This window comes from Echeneis naucrates, chromosome 14 (genome assembly GCF_900963305.1).
Source record: "Echeneis naucrates chromosome 14, fEcheNa1.1, whole genome shotgun sequence".
NCBI classification, from domain to species: domain Eukaryota; kingdom Metazoa; phylum Chordata; class Actinopteri; order Carangiformes; family Echeneidae; genus Echeneis; species Echeneis naucrates.
The window spans coordinates 1,075,143-1,091,112 of NC_042524.1; the positions used below are offsets into that span (position 1 = coordinate 1,075,143).

The 15,970-nt window shown below is 43.9% G+C and overlaps 1 protein-coding gene across 1 annotated transcript in view; it reads right to left on the reverse strand.

Moving 5' to 3' along the window:
* sgcd (sarcoglycan, delta (dystrophin-associated glycoprotein)) overlaps window positions 1–15,468 on the reverse strand; it is a 72,490-nt gene extending 57,022 nt beyond the window's left edge. The window contains exons 1-2 of the mRNA XM_029519708.1: window positions 15,130–15,468; window positions 526–711 (exon numbers count right to left, since the gene is read on the reverse strand). Coding sequence (XP_029375568.1) covers window positions 526–711; window positions 15,130–15,132 — 189 coding nt within the window. The 5' untranslated portion in view covers window positions 15,133–15,468. The remainder of the gene's footprint in view (window positions 1–525; window positions 712–15,129) is intronic.
* Between the last annotated feature and the right edge of the window lie 502 nt (window positions 15,469–15,970).

Consider the following 15,970-nt stretch of genomic DNA (forward strand, 5'->3'; position numbering starts at 1 on the left):
CGTCGCGGTTCGGACGACCACTTGGTGTCACCCAGGTCAGAACGAGCTGCACGACGCTCATTTCCAACTGCTCAGATCAGCTTCATGTTTATTTAGTTATTTCAATTCCTACTAATTCATCAGTAATGACAATATTTGGTTGCTGCTGAATCAGCTGATGAGTTTTGATTGTTAATCTTCATTTTGTTTTGCAGAAGTAAGATAAAATCTTCACATATCAAAACCAAAACCTGCAAACAACATTCACACGAGGACTCCAGAGCAGCAGATCAAACACCACATTAATAAATCAGGAAGAGGGGCAAACATGACATCCATGTGAACCAAATTAATTTCAGTGAGAGGCTAAAAAATTAGGCCCGAGCTTGTAGATATTGGATCTTTTTTTTTTTACATCTATTATAGAGCAGAGCTGCTCAGATATTCATGACACATGAGTTTATGTCCCTTCCTGCCTCACACAGCTTCCAAATGACCTCCAACATGCACACGTTCCCGTCTGAGCCGAATCAAAGGTGGACTTACTATGGTGAAGTTCATGACCTTGAGGATCCAGATAGTTAGCGCCAAGTTGATCAGGATCAGGATCATCAGCAGCAGGACGAAGAAGTAAAGGCAGCGCTTCCTCCAGCCGTATATTCCCACTTTGTACACTTGTGGTTTCTCTGAACTCTGGACATTGTTCCTATGAGTGCACTGTTCCTGGGTCATCTAAAGGGGAGGCAGACAGAAGAGAGAGCAGCCTATTAGAGCTGGATGTCACTTACTGATATCAATTTGCAGCTCTGGGCGGCGGTGACCTTTACATTTATTCCCTGTGTGCTCCTGTTTCATCCAGAGCACGACAGGAACTCTGCAGTTAAAGCTGCATTATTAGCATTTTTTTCTGCAGAACAAGCTGTAAACAGAACATTTTAATATATTATCATCTAATAAAGTTGTGATGGCAAACACACTTTCTGACAGACAAACTATAATCATTCATTATGGGTTGTTTTTATGAATGCACATCCAGTATGGTCCCTGTTTCTGCTGCTGGGTCCTCCATCAGAGCATGTCCGCAAGAAGGAAGCAAAATAAAAACCCCAAAGCGCTGATCTAAATGAGATGAATGGGCTTTAAAGGCTTTAAACCTTTTTCTCCTTATCGCAGCTTTGGGTCTTTGCACCTTTTATGCTTTAGTGCAGCAAGTTTCCATAAAAACATAACCACCTCTGCCTCGACGCTGCTGCTTATCTCCCTGCAGCTGCATGTATGAACAGGCGGGGGGAAAGAGACCGACCATCAGAGGACAACAGGAAGCAAATCTTCCTTTTTTTTTTTTTTTTGGCACAAATTAGTAATCAGGTTGTTCAGCTGGATTTGGAGAAAATGATACCGACAGGACGGACGTGTGAAGCACCATCGATCTGTTGGGGCAAAAACAAGCCAACCAGACCTCCCTGTGATTTCAGATGCAGACTTTGCTTGCAGGTATTAATGACAGCAACAATTTACAGCCACCCCCCCCCCCTGGCTGTTAGACTGTATATTCAGCCATCATTTGTACCCACTGGGCCTCTGTGATAGAGCCCAGAGATTTGTGATGCAGCTGCAGAGCCTCTGTGGATAAGATGATGATGACATCAGAGATGGGGGGGGCGGGCTCACCTCACCATTAGCACAAATAGGCCAACATGCCATAAACATTCCTCACGCATCCTCCAACACTGTCTGCAGAGCGCCGCTGACCAGCCACTCAGTCCTGGCACAATGAAAGACAGTTTAGATAGCAATCAGATTGATTGATTGCCCCATAAGTGGTCTATAACTCTATTATGCCCCCTCTGCCCCGTCGATGCGCCGATAGTACCGATTAATGATGATTCTAATTGTCCGCCCGTGAAGACGAGGAGGCATTGTTCACTTCACACGGCATAATAATGGCCTAATAACTCTGTGGAAAAATACAATTTACTGTCCTCTGCGCCTGAGAGTGCGCACCTCAGACCACCAAAGCCAATCGTTTTTGACAACCACACACATTACCCCCTAACTGAAACAAATGGTGCAGGAGAGAGGGGAGAAAGCGCCGAAAGCTCCAGAGGACACTCCAAAGCAGCAGTCAGCAAAAAGCAAAAACAAACAAAAACAACAACAAAGAACAAAGAAAACTGGAGAAATCTCATCGTGCATGGTCAGAAGTTTGATGGGAGATGGAGAGAGATGAGGGGTTCTTCAGGGTCGTCTAAAGGCCGATATTAAACTGAAAACTGTCTCAGGTTATTCAACCAAAGAGAAACGGCCATGAACGACCGGCCAGCCAATCAGGTAACAGGAAATACTGTCAGAATCAGCCTGCATTGTGATGTCACAGGTTCATGTGCAGTTCAGTTCGTCTTTCTGATCACTACGTTTGTGAGCGTCGATGCAGAAGAAGCAGATTGAGATTATTCTTCAGAAGCCAACAGTTTTCACTTTAAACTGGATTAATAAAGCGTTCTCTCCGACTCTCCCCGCTTGATTCGGTCCAGCTGACGTTTGTTTACACCAAAAAGTGTGATTATGAAAAAATAAATAAATAAAAGAAACCCACGTATGAGATACTGACGCTGACAGGAAGGTTTTTCCATTTCCTCTCTCCACATTTGTTTATTTCTCCGTCGTCTGCCGTGATGGACTGAGATAAACTGAGTCTGGAAAACTGATATGGAACTAAAACAGAGAAATGAAAAAGTCCGACATTTGATGAATTAGTCCGGAGATTTTTTTTAATGAACTTTAAAACCAACATTCACTTTAAATATTCCAGAATGAGGGAGCGATTGTGCCGCCAAAATGAACTCTGATAAGAAAAACAAAAAAACACTAGTTTTCCAAGTTTTAGAAACCTGCTCTTTGTTTGATTTCTTGTACACGAACAGTGTGGCACATTATGGATCTGCTCGCCTCTCAAAGCGTATCACAAATCAAATGAATGTTCGGCGGTAATGAAATATAACTCCTCGTTCCCTCCGCGCTTTCTACAGTCACCATTCATACACAAAGAGTACTGATAGCTTTCCAATAAGCTCTCGGGCTACAGGCTGACAGAGAAAAGAAAATGGTGCTTGGTTACAGGCTAAATAATGGCCACTCTCATAAGAGTGGAGGTGTGTGTGTGTTCAGAAAGCAGAGTTGAAGAGCCGGAGACGAAGAAAATAAGCGGCAAATTGGAGGCAAATCAAATCATTGGCCTTTCGCAGTCTTTTTTCATTCTTTCTTTCTTTCTCTGTTCAACTGCTGCCGTCCAACGGTCGCCTTTTGTTCAGCCAACTATTCATTCCGAGAGCCAGAAGAAAACCCAACAGTCCAAAAACAAAGTCTGTCTCTGATTAGAGAGAGAAATTAGCTTTTACAAAATGTTATTGGTTATTCCTGCTGCCAAATAGCCAGGCAGCTCCGACCATTAAGACTTTTATAGACAACACGTGGATCGGTACCAGGAAGCTGACGGCTCCTGCCAAACGGGCTACGCCATTACAGCCGCCCGCACGCCTCACAAAATGGCTGACAGCCAGAGGCGGTTTGTTGGCCGTTTCGGCGTGTGGGCAAACAGGCATGTGGAGAGATGTGATCGGCTGCCCGATAACATTTACTCAGCGTTTCACAGACTCGTGGTTTTGGGTGATTGAATGTCGTCGTCTCCAGGAGCTAAAAAGATGGAGGCTTCGTCTCTTCTCTAAATGGTTTTGGGGTTTTACTCAGATGTGCTGCATGTTACCAAACGTATTTGTTTTATCTTTAATGCGCATTAAGTCAGGCTGAAGAGATCCAGCAGTTACTGTCATGTATTGCTCCGACTTTGCCATTAACTGTCCTCCTCCTTCGCCTGGAGAGCCCCGAGAGCAATTCTTTTATTTTTTTATTGCACAGTTGAAGCACCAGAACCTCAGAACAAGTTTTTATTTTTTCCCTTTATAACCCTCAACATCATCATCAACAACAACAACAACAACAGCGGCAGCGGCAGCAGCAGAGTATCAGACCAGTGGAGCCGAAGAGCAGAAGAAATCTGATGAAACTCTGATGAAAACAGCTTCTTCTCCGAACCGTCCACGTTGTTTATCTCAACATCAGTCCGGTGGATGTACACAAGACAGAACACACTTCTCATACAGCATGGACATATTTATCCACAAAACATACCCAACTGTGTCAAAGGTAGAACTTTCCCTGCAGCCACCAGTCCGCTCCTGATGATGTTACACAACAAGTGCAAGACGAAGACTCACAAAAGTGCAGAGTACACGAATAACAAAAGAAAAGTTTGACTGATCAGTATGGATTGTTTAAAATGTGAATGTCTCTTTAAGGTTGATTTGAACATCACATCTGTCTCCTTCACAGCGTTAACACAGGCAGTTTATAATGTGACGGGAATATTCTGAACTCTAAAATAAACGTGATATTCAGGTATTTTTCTATTTGTCTGATGGAATGGAAGGAAACAGAGTTCAGAGATAAATGCCGGTGTTTTTTATCACGTTCGGTGAATGAAGGGCTGCTCCTCATTAACACGGAGGCCAAACTCACGGCCGCCTCGTCGTTGGCTGCTTACCGGCCCGTTTCCGATCAGACAAGTGCAGTTAATACTTACAGACACTGAAAAGGTCACAGAATAACGGCGTACTCAAACAGTTAGCGGTCTGACCTGATCCCGATCTGGGAAAAGGAGGAAGACTGGATCAGCTGTGACGCCTGCAGGTTGGACAACAGCCTCACAGCTAAATGCCAAACCTTAACCTTTATCCAAAGTTAGCGGTGGCTCATGTGGCCAAAGATCAAAGTTCACAATGCTCAGATTTAGTTGTATGTTGCTGCCACTTTAGAGTTTCTTTCATCATTCCTCAGTTTGTGTCTCTGTGGCTCATTTTTGTCGTCCGTTGTCGCCAGCAGTTAGCGTTACAGTTCGCAATGAACTTCGTCAGCAGTGATTAAGAGGAATCAGTGGTGAATTAACGTTTCATTTTCAAAGATGGCATTAAACAAAACTGTAAATATTGAATTAATACAGCCGTGAATAATTCAATTAACTAAAACGTTTGTGCCGGGAGCTGTTAAAGTTAAAAAGATGTGTTTGAACGGAAATATTTAGAAAACTGTAACCCAGAAAAGAGAGCCTTAATCTGGATCCCTGCAGGGACACCAGATCCTCGTGGGTCGGGTCAAGTTTAAGTTTCCACAGGGACGTAAAAACACGCACACATGCCCGTTGAAGCAGCAGCACCTCGCTGGTAAGGAAACTGCTTATTTGCAGCAGGAATTCAACCGTGCAGACGTGAGGCCGGCCTCGAGGCGAGTTTGACCGGAGGGCATGATGAATACTTCAACAGCTCAGTAACTCTGAGCTCCTTCTCTTTATTTCCTCATCTGGTATGAAGAAAGAAAAGCTTCGTTTGGTTTTTTATTCCCTGGCTTTAGCCATTGTTGAGCACATGATTAGGATAATTGGCAGGCCGGTGACTGATATCTGTTTAATCCACGTTTTATCGCACACTGTCATTTTTACACAGATTTCCTGCGACTGAGTTTTGTAGGTCTGGTTTGTTATTAAAGTTCTATTTATTTGGTGAAACATTTGAGAATTACGTCTTTATTCTGAACTCAGATTCATGTTGGGGTTGTTAGTGTGTCTCACACTGTCGCACACGCTGCAAACACAAAGCAAACCATTTATTGGAATTGCTTTTGTTGCACTTAATTTCCCAACACACAGTATTTAAGAGACAAATAATCAAAGCGTTAATGAAACACGGTTATAAAACAGCAGTTTGGAAGAAAAGCAAACACGATCTCTCCGGTTTCGCGTGGAGCTGCATCTCCAAATTCTGGGAGCATTCAAACAAGAGGAGAGAAACATCTGAAGGGGAGATCAGTGCTGCTGTGGAGTTCTTTTTCCACAAATCTACAGTCAACAACTCGTCTACATCTTGTTATTGATTCAATACAAACAATGAAATCGACCAAAGCTGACTTTATGTGTTTATTACTGTGTGACTGACAGACCGAACCTCAGAAATACAAAAAAAACAAAAAAACAATCAAGATGGTGACGGTCAAATGACGAGGCGTCATTACAGCAGTGAGCTAACTCCTTTCATTCAAACCTCACAGATCACAGTTCCACCTTTTTAGTGCGAAGCCTGAGAACCCCAAGGCGATACTCCAAGTATAATTAACTTCAGCTTTAATGTCACTCGGGCCAACAGGCTCTCTGTTAGCACGACTTTATTATCAAACCAAAGGCTTCTCATCGTTGAGCGGATTTAAAGCACGTTGAATCAGAGAGGGCCGCGTCGCAGCAAAGCAGAACAGAAATACACCTGAAGACTTTCAGCTGGAGAGACACGAGCATCGGCAGGGAGGCGGGCGTGACTGCACCAAGCTCAGAGTCTGGATCGGCCCCCTGCGGTGATTAAGACGTGAGCCGAGCCCTTCAGACAGATGAAGAGAGTTTGGGCAGGAGGAGGATAGAGGAGGGAAGGATTCAGGACGTAAATATAGGGAAGACCTTCCGCTCCAGGGATCTCTTTCTCTGCTCTCGCTGTCCTTGAACATGTTCACGTATATTTTTGGAAGAACACAAAGTCCATTAGAGGACATGATCACTCCATCTGTGAGTGTCAGATCGATCTGTTGAAGTCTATGGGAAATGCCCCATGCATGGTCTCAGTGTGTAGTTTACATTTTTTAAATGATGCTCCATTTAGAGGGAAACAAAGGAGGGGATGGGGGCGGGGCTACTCTGTGACTGACAGACTGGACCAATCAGGAGAGAGTACAGAGCAGGGCAGATCCATCCTCAGCTCCAATCAAATATGGTTTCTTCTGGTTTAAAAAAAAAACAACAAACAAGCTGTCCGATGTTGTATTAACAGAGCTGAGGCTTTGAACCGGCATCAGTGTGTTTCCGCGTGTTTCTGAGGGTAAGAAATATTGATTTTGTTGTATTAATCTCTGCCGCTTTGTGCCATTAAATTATCAAAAAGGTGTTGAGAGAAATTCTGAAAATGATCTTTAAGACTTCTAATGTATGATAAATAATTCGATATCTTCACACTGCCGGGGCTGCTTCTATGGAAATGCAGCCAGCGAGGCAGTTTGAGACTTTAATGGGGACGGATGAAGAAACAGAAGACCTGATGTTTGAGTCCTCGCCGTGATGCTAAATGACCTGTCTCTTTCCTCGCTCGCTCTCTTTTTCTCCTTCCCTTCCTTCGGTTTTATCCCCCACCGCCGCCTCTGAGGGTCCAACATCTTCATCAACCATAAACACTCGTACGCTCGCCTCTGAAAACAACTACTAACAGCATGTTCCTTTATTTTCACACCTCATTTGTGTTAATGTAGAATAAAGAATAGAACATTTAATCAGTTCTGAACTTTTCCACAAAATTCCCACAAATTTGTTGGAGCTTGACATCTCAAAGCTGTTTCTGAATCCAGACTGCGAGACCTGTGAGATATCTGAGATAGAACCCAGACCACGTCGTTGTTTTTAACTGAAATGAGTCGGATTCATGGAGGCCTTCGCTGGGCTGCAGCTGCAGGACGAGAAAACAGAAGTGCTGGTCGTCCACCTTCCTCCGGCTCAGCGGGATCCGTCTGCCTATCCGACGAGTCTGTGGGGGATTTCTCAGAGGAACCTTGTGGCTTTTCTGTGGCTTCTACAAGATGGCACACAGCTTCTCTTTCCAAAACCACAGTAAATAAATATTAATCCGACAGCCGGAGGCAGCTTCCTGGACACGGATCCTTGGAGTCTCAGCTGTGGTGTTTGCTGTTGGCTCAGCAGGGGTCCCCACCAACACAAACAACCTCCTTGGCTGTGAAACGGTTCGGTATATCCATAATCCCTCAGTGAAGAACATGCACAGAGGTCCAGCACAGAGCAATTCCTCTTTCAAATGAATTTGAGCGTGTCCCTTTCTACGCTGTATTTACAAATGAGCTTCTGCCATGATTGTGGTTTTTATGGTGAAACAGGAAAGTGGGACTGATGTTTGTTTAGTGTTGTTTATCTTACAAATAAAGTTTTCTCTCCATCTCCAATCAGTTGCTGCGATAAGAAACGAAGACAGACAGCTCAAGAATGTGAGCTGAACCGGTCTCAGCCTTCCACCGTGTCAGCGGCACTGAACACTCATTTCATTTATTTTTCAAGAGCGCTCCTTTTGAAGAGCACTTTTATCCAAAGTGGCTCAGAACTGACACGAGTCCTTTTGGCTTTTAGCACAAGTGGGCACAAATAAAGAACTCTCTGAACCTGCAGAGCCAAGCAGAAACAAAAAAGGAGGAAGTCAGCGCAAAATACAACAAACCAGATTCTCTGCAGAAGGAGATGAAGGATGGTGAGATGCTGGCTGACTGTCAGTTTATTTTCAACCTTTGGATGGAACAAGGTCAAAGGTTTGGAAAATGAGAAACACACCCTGGAAGAGTGGAACAGGATCAGAGACTGAAAACGTGTCACCTTCTCCGGATCCAGAACCTTCATCCGGTTCTCAGGGGAGAGTTGATCACAATACAAGAAAAACAAAGATGACTCTGAATGTTTCCTCCTTCTCCAAAGAAAAGTTGTTTCTGTCTTTATCTGATCAGGAGTTCTGCTCATTAATGATGAAAAATCAGCTCCAGACATCTGATTGTCTTTATTCTGTCAACACAATAAACTCACACCAACTTCTCCACAAGCTGATGAGATGCAGCTCAACAATCATCACTGTAACATTCCAATCTGCAGCCCAACGTCTCTGCATTCCTTTTCACAGTTGAACGATGTCGGTTTTGACTTCAAAGATGGTTTCATTTCAAAATGGTACGTTCTATATTAAAACAGTGAAATTATCAAAGGTCTCAGTCTGTGCCGTTAAACCAGCCATCAGGACTTCTGCGACTTTGTGATGTCAAAACGAAGCAGTCACAGGCCCCGCCCACCTGGACCTCCAGACCGGCAGGATTTAGTTTCTCTGAGTGCTTTACCTGAAATCTGACACTTCCTGTTTAGGAACACTCAAAGCTGTAGAGAGAGTGACCTCCTCATTTATCTGGGCCGTTTGTGATGTTAGTTTGTGTCAAACGCACAACTGGCGTTCACCTTTAAGAAACCCAGAACCACAAGGAGAACTTGAACAAAAACAACAACAACAACAACAGCACACATGTAGGCTGAAAATCTGCCGCTGCTGCCTCGTCCTCCTAATTGTCAACATGACTAAAACATGACAAACACCTTGCCAATTAACACAACGCTTGAAATGGTGGCTGTAATCAGAGTCGGAGTCGTGTAAACAGCAAAGCCTCGACTGTTTACTGGACGCCAAGTTAATGGTTTGATCCAGACAACAGATGCCAACTTGTTGCTTCGAGATGTTTCCTGTCGAAGTCACAGTCAGACTCTTTGTCCATATTCTATCTCGCCACAAAGCCACAAACTGAATTCTCACATTTCTTCACACGGACATTTCAGGAAAATAGATGTATTAGTGGTGAAGTTTTGGATAAATAGAAATAACTGACTGCACCTCATCTCATGAAGCATTAAGAGCGGAATATTTATTAAATCACACAAAACGGCTTCTAATTTATTCGGGACCTTTTTTCACAGTAAATACGCTTCCTAAGAAATCAATACTGAGAAATTTAAACTTGAACAAAATCTCTATCAGCACATTGATTGTGCAGATATAGAGATGGTGTGTAATGGTATCTCATGGGCTAGTTTTTGATTGGCTGATATTCTAAACAATAGTCTTTCCGAACAAAACACACTGATTAATAAAGCAAGCTGTACCAACTTGGACCGGAAACCTTTCTGTGTTTGTTACACCATCAATTAACACACTGAAACCGGGAGAACAAGCTGTTTTTCATAAAACACACATTCATCTGGGTGTCAGCGCTGCACCACATCTTTCCACCCACTATTATTATCTGTGCCATGAATAACAATTTTTATGGAGCAAGGCAGGAAAAAAATAAACAGCGGAAAAAGAGAAGTTGATTGCAGACATTTAAATCGCTGCAGTCTTAGTTTTCCATTATGAGCATTGTAGAGGCTGATGGACGGGTGGAGGCGTTGTTGGAGGCATTTTGTTGTTTTAAATACACAATAAATGTGTCATAATCACAGAAGTCAATGAACACAATCCGTCCGGTAATAAGGAAAATAAAATCAGAGAGGATGAACCAACAGTCAGCACCTGAGCCTGAAGCGGGAAAAAGTGGGGAATAAAATAATCTCATTTTGTTTTATTTTTCAAGTCAGTTTTAAGTGTGCAGTTTAAAGCAGCCAACACCAATCGGCCTGTGGAGCATAATTATATTTGTCTCTGGGTTTGGCCGAGGTCTGAGGAAGCTATAATGATGTGAAATGGCAGCAGGCTCCATCGGGCCGTCACAGGAAATAAGAACTTTCCCTCTTAATTGACCTGCCTGGTGGCTGCGGACGGCTGCATGGCACATCAATAGGAAACAAATACTAAGAAGACGGTGACGGATGGACCCCCCAGGTGTCCACACAGCTTCAGAGACACAGCTCATTAAACAGTGAAATTAATCATAATAATGAAAAAAATGGAGCAAACACACTCCGACTACTTTTTCTACGTCGATGTGATTTCAGAATCTCTGAAATCTCCATTCGAGGGTTGAGGTGGATTTTCGCCTGCAGCCAAATGACCACAAGCATTAGAGCCGAGCCAAACAGGGAGAGGTTGGACTGCCCCCCCCCCCATTTCCTGCTCCAAAATCTAATCCCCAAATTATCTCACTCACCAAATCCCCCTCTCCTATTTTCACCTCATCTTCTCAGGCTTATATGCTTCTCCACTGATGCCCCCCCATTTGTCTGCAGGAGGGCTGAGAAAATAATAGAAAGAGAGGCTTTATCTGTAGAATAAATCTGCTGAGGAGGTGGCGGTTGTTTCATCGACTGTCGTCATCCGTCACGTTGAAACCGGCTGCGTCAAACAAAGTCGACAAAGAAACTGCAAAACTTCTAAAGAGTTGAAGGAAAGTCTGAGAAACAGATCGTGCTAAAGATGGGGCAGTTTTGAGGCTCAGACTGGGCGCCTCAGCTGCAGCGGTGTGAATAGGCAAAGGGGCGGGGCATTTGTGAAGCCGCCCATCACTCCCGATGACCACACCCCCAAAAACATCAGGAGGCGGTTCCTCAGGATGAAACTGTCAAATATTTCTGTAAACGCTACAGAATAGCGCAGAAAAATATCTTTGATATTTGTATTCCAGGAAAGCCAGTTATTCAGACTGAGTTTATTCTCACTCAAGGCTGAAGTAACTACGAACAACAAGAAGAGCCTCCAGCTCTTAAATCTTGGGCTGCATATGGGCGGCCATGTTGACTCAAAGCGTCCTCCGTTGCGTTGGGACGAACTCAGAGGTGGACGCCTCTGGAGAGGCTGTTTGTTTGTGATTTCTAATCCAGCCAACACTTTGTGACTGCAGCAAAGCAGCCTGCGGCGCCTGTGGTTGTAATTAATGAGCTCAGTAACTACTGTTAGCCAGAACTCGTTAAATGTCACCACGTGTAAAATCTTTAAATGTGCGTCTGAGCTGCATTTATTAAGGTTTAATTAGAGCTTTCCTCGGAGCCCAAGTTGGAATAAAAGGAGCCATTACTGTCAGGCAGCACTCTGCACAACAACACCTGATGCATCTGCTGATAGAAACTGTAGGTGGAAAAATATACACATGCTAAAGACTTAAACAGATTCCCCATATAAAGCTTACCATCTTATTTCTGTCTTGCTTTCATTAAATACATGAAATGTTTCATGAACAGCTTTAAAATGAAGAGGATTTTGAAAAAAGCTTTGAAATGATCCAACATTCCACCATCTGATGATCACGAAAAGGAGCTTTGGTATGTTAAATATTAAAGATTCCTCACAGGGTTGGAGTTAGAGACAAGAAATGAAAATGTTCCGTTGGCTCTGTTTCTCATCTTCTGGTTTGGTAACTGCTAATGTTAGCTCCTCTGATAGCACAGTGAAGAAAAATCTGACTTTATTTCGCGCCCTGATGGTTGTTGGCCAAGGTGCACTTTTATAAACAGCCAGAGTGCAGCAGAGCTGAAAAGATGTTGACCTTTGTCGCATTTGTGCAGGAATGTTGTCCTGAATCGGAGTCATGGACCTGAACCAGAGTCAACACCCCCAAACGCAAATTCAGCTGGAGGCATCACAGCTGTCACCTGCGGCGGCTTGGAAAAGCCGAGGACGTCAAAAGAATTCAAAAGAATTCTTCTGAATCTAGAAATCGACCGAAGACCAGAAAAGGCTGCAGCCGCAAAGTTAACAGAAGGATGAACTATCAGCAACGTGGACAAACTCATTAACACGTTCCAATCTGACCGGACGTGTAAAAAAACAAACAGCCAATAGGAACGCTGTCTGTGATTGGAGGCGCAGGCATCTTGTTTTCTCAGGAATTATAACGAATGTTTTCCCACCGACGGCGGAGAATTGCTGCCCACCTCGGCTTTAAGACTCATTATTTCAGGCTTTATTAGAGGATAAAACAAAATCAATAATTCACCTGACTGCTTTTAATATCAATAAGACCAAGAGTCTCTGTGATGCCGCAGCAGTCCTTTGTGCTAAAATCAATGCTAACATGTTTACAATCTGAGTTATCACAGCTTGAACGTCTCCCCGAATCAGCTGCAGGACTCTTAGTGAGAGCTTTGTTCACGTTAATCAGCGTCTTTTCACAGGCAGGAAATCAGCTTTGGGTCGTGCGGCGGGCAGAAAATGTATGTAGCCGTGAATTTAAACTAAAGAAAATGGACTCTTCTCCTTCGGTGGTGTGAACTGCTGTCTGTGGATTCTCTGGTACTCTTTGAGTCTGTTTAACTTTGTGTTGGTGACAGACCTGGATGCTAAAAACAGACAGTCTCTGTTACCGAATATAACCGTGAGGAGCGACAGCTGCTGTCTGGCCCCGGGGCAAGTGGGCAGTGGGCGGGGCAACAAGCGGCATGGACCGTCTGTGGACCTGGACTCTGGTCTGTTCTGTAACGTCGAAGAGGCTTAAATGGTCATTCTGGGGGGTCCGGCTCCACTGGTTGTAAGCAGGAGTCCGATTGTGTTGAAGTCTATGGGAAAATGTCCCTCCTCCTCCCTGATTTATAAGCTTTATCAGTAAATGTTCTGAGTCCATCACAATGAGAGGTCAAAGCTCTCGGGGACGTCACGGTGTAAAAAATAAAAAAGCTGCTGGCTGAGCAGCTAATTTCCTTTGGCTCTTCCTGTCCGACTTTGGAAACACAAAGCTTGATCTTTGCGTGAACTCTGGTTTTGAAAAGACAATGATGGTGCTCACAATAACCTGAGACCACAAAAAAAAGGTTGTCTGTTCAATGTACAAGATAAAAGACAATAAATAAGAATGAGGGGACAAAACTCATTTCACCTTTCTGCGTCTAACAGACAGATTTTATTGGCAACTTTTCTGTTTACGTGAGCTCAAAATGGAACAACTTAAAAAAAAGGATACGATCTAAAGGTTGGTGTTTAAATATTCTTTGTTTCACCAGATCTGTCTGAGCTCTCTGCGCCTTAGAAAGTTATGATGAAGTTATGAATGAATTTCACATCAGTGATCATCCAAAGCGGAGAATAAAAGGAGGGAAAACTTTTTCTCGTCACGTTCACGTTCTCTGCAGAGAACCTTTAACCCTTCTGTAAAATTCATCGGCTTTCTGTCTGGATATAAACAAACTCTCCTCCGTTACTGAACCCTTTGCTGATCAAAACGATCGCCTGATTAAGATGAGATTTATTTGTGAACCAGTCATTACTGGAGTCATTTGTAAACTGAGCACAAACCCGATCTGGACCGAGCTGCAGCGTCTGAGCTCGGGATGATCGAATTATTGAAAAAGTTTGTTCCATTCTTTGATCTTTCACCAGAAAGCTCCTGATTCAAATCAAAGATTTCCTCATGTTGATTATGAGACTTTCCTTTTTGAACTTTGAGAAGTTTGTTTCAAACAACATGCAGGTCGGTACGGTATAAAGGTGTAAAGGTGGACCTCCACAAGGACTGAGTTCATAAAGAACCTAGAGCTGATTTCAGATCAACAGCAAACAGACTTTTGGGACTTTGTGATGTCACAACTGAGCAGTCACCGCCCTCAGCCACACCCCCAAGCCAAAACCAAACAAGAACCACCGTCACACCTCGCCTCGCAGGATTTGGTTTGTCCGAGCATTGATGTAAAATCTGCCGTTTTCACGTGATTGATCAGAAAACACTCAGCCAATCAGAGAGGAGCTCATCCTCTCTCCTGATTGGCTGGCGTACTGACCTGAGCTCTAAAGAGAACCCCGAGGGAGGAGATGGAAAACTACAGAGATGGATTTTGGTTCAAATATATCTCTTCATGGATCCAAACCTTTCAAAATAAAAGACCGGAGGAGCTTAAGTTGGACTCCAAACTTTTAGTTTTACCTTCTGAACTACAAGACTTCTCGCCCCAAACACACACACACACCCTTCATCAGAATGAGGCAGCCACTGCCCCCCCCCCCAGTTGAACCCTGACAGTAGGCAGCAGCCTGTCCACACTCGGCTTCTTGTTACTTATTTATAGCAGCTTGATCCCCGGAGGAGCAGAGTAATTGAAACCAAATGTGTTGCTGGGGACTGATAGAAGGAAGTGTGTGTGTGTGTGTGTGTGTGGGCGGGGGGGTCACCCCACCAACCAACCAGCCAGCCAGCCCGCCCCCTCCCCTCCCCTCCTTTATATACACCAACGCTGAAGATAAAGAGCGGGGAAAGCCTTAAAAATCACTTTTCCTGAAATGTCATTTTTGGGAGAAGAAGGAAAGAAAGTTTCTTTTCCTCTCTAACTTCTGTCTTCACAGCAAATCAGTTCATTTAACTGCTTTGTTTTCTTTGGGGGGGACTCCAAACTTCTGATAAACACCCCCCCCCAAAAAAAAAAAAAAAAAAAGAAGCAAACTGCAGCTTTAATTCTTTTTCTGATAAATGAGTTCACGGCACTCAGAGCTCGGCCCACCTCCCCCCCCCCCCCCCCCCCCCCCCCACTAACACAGCAGTGAATGAGCAGCCCAAACTTACCATGGCTCCTGTCCTTCCTGTCCCGTCTCCGTCCTTCTGCGTCCCCTCCGGCGTCCTGAGGTGTGTCAGGCAGATCAAACTGGGACTGAGTAGGTGCTCAGAAGCTGCATGAGGCCTTCACTGACCGGCTCCAACTCAGACAGCCACCTCTGCTCTCTCTCTCTTTCTGCCCCCCCCCACACCTCCCTCCCTTCTGCCTTGCCCTCTTGTCAGCTTTTCCAAGACCAAACTGCTTCCCCCGCCTCTTTTGGACTCCTGTGACCCGACTGTCTCCTGCTGCTCTCTTTTCCTTTTACTCTGTCTTTTTGCTGCAGCCGTCCGTCTCGCTCTTTGCCTTCCTTTCCAGATTTAGAAGCAGGCACACATGTGGGCTTGTGGTTTGAAGTTTAAAGAGGCGGGACTTGTGGGAGAGTGTCGTGTTGTCGTGACGAATCCACCATTTTTTTTCCAGCAGTTTGGGGCCACGCCCCCTCAACAGATGTTTATCAGCTGCTGCTGTAACATTGCAGTTATTACGTCTATCTTTTTATGGTTTGTTTGAAATTAAACTGTTAAAAACTCCATAAAGTTGCTGACATTTTCACTAAATGCTGCTTATTTATAGAAATTATGAAGCCATTTGTGACAAAAATTACATTACATAAAACAGATAGATAAAAAAAAAATCAATGCAAAACAAACACTTTTAATGCTATTCCTATTTTTACAATTTATTTCTGCATTTATTTGCATATTTATTACATTTTGGATGCATTCCTTGACATGTTTTCATTTTAGTTTTTGTGCTTCTATGTTAAATTATTTTCAGATATATGTTAATTAGATAGTTGGTCTTACCTCC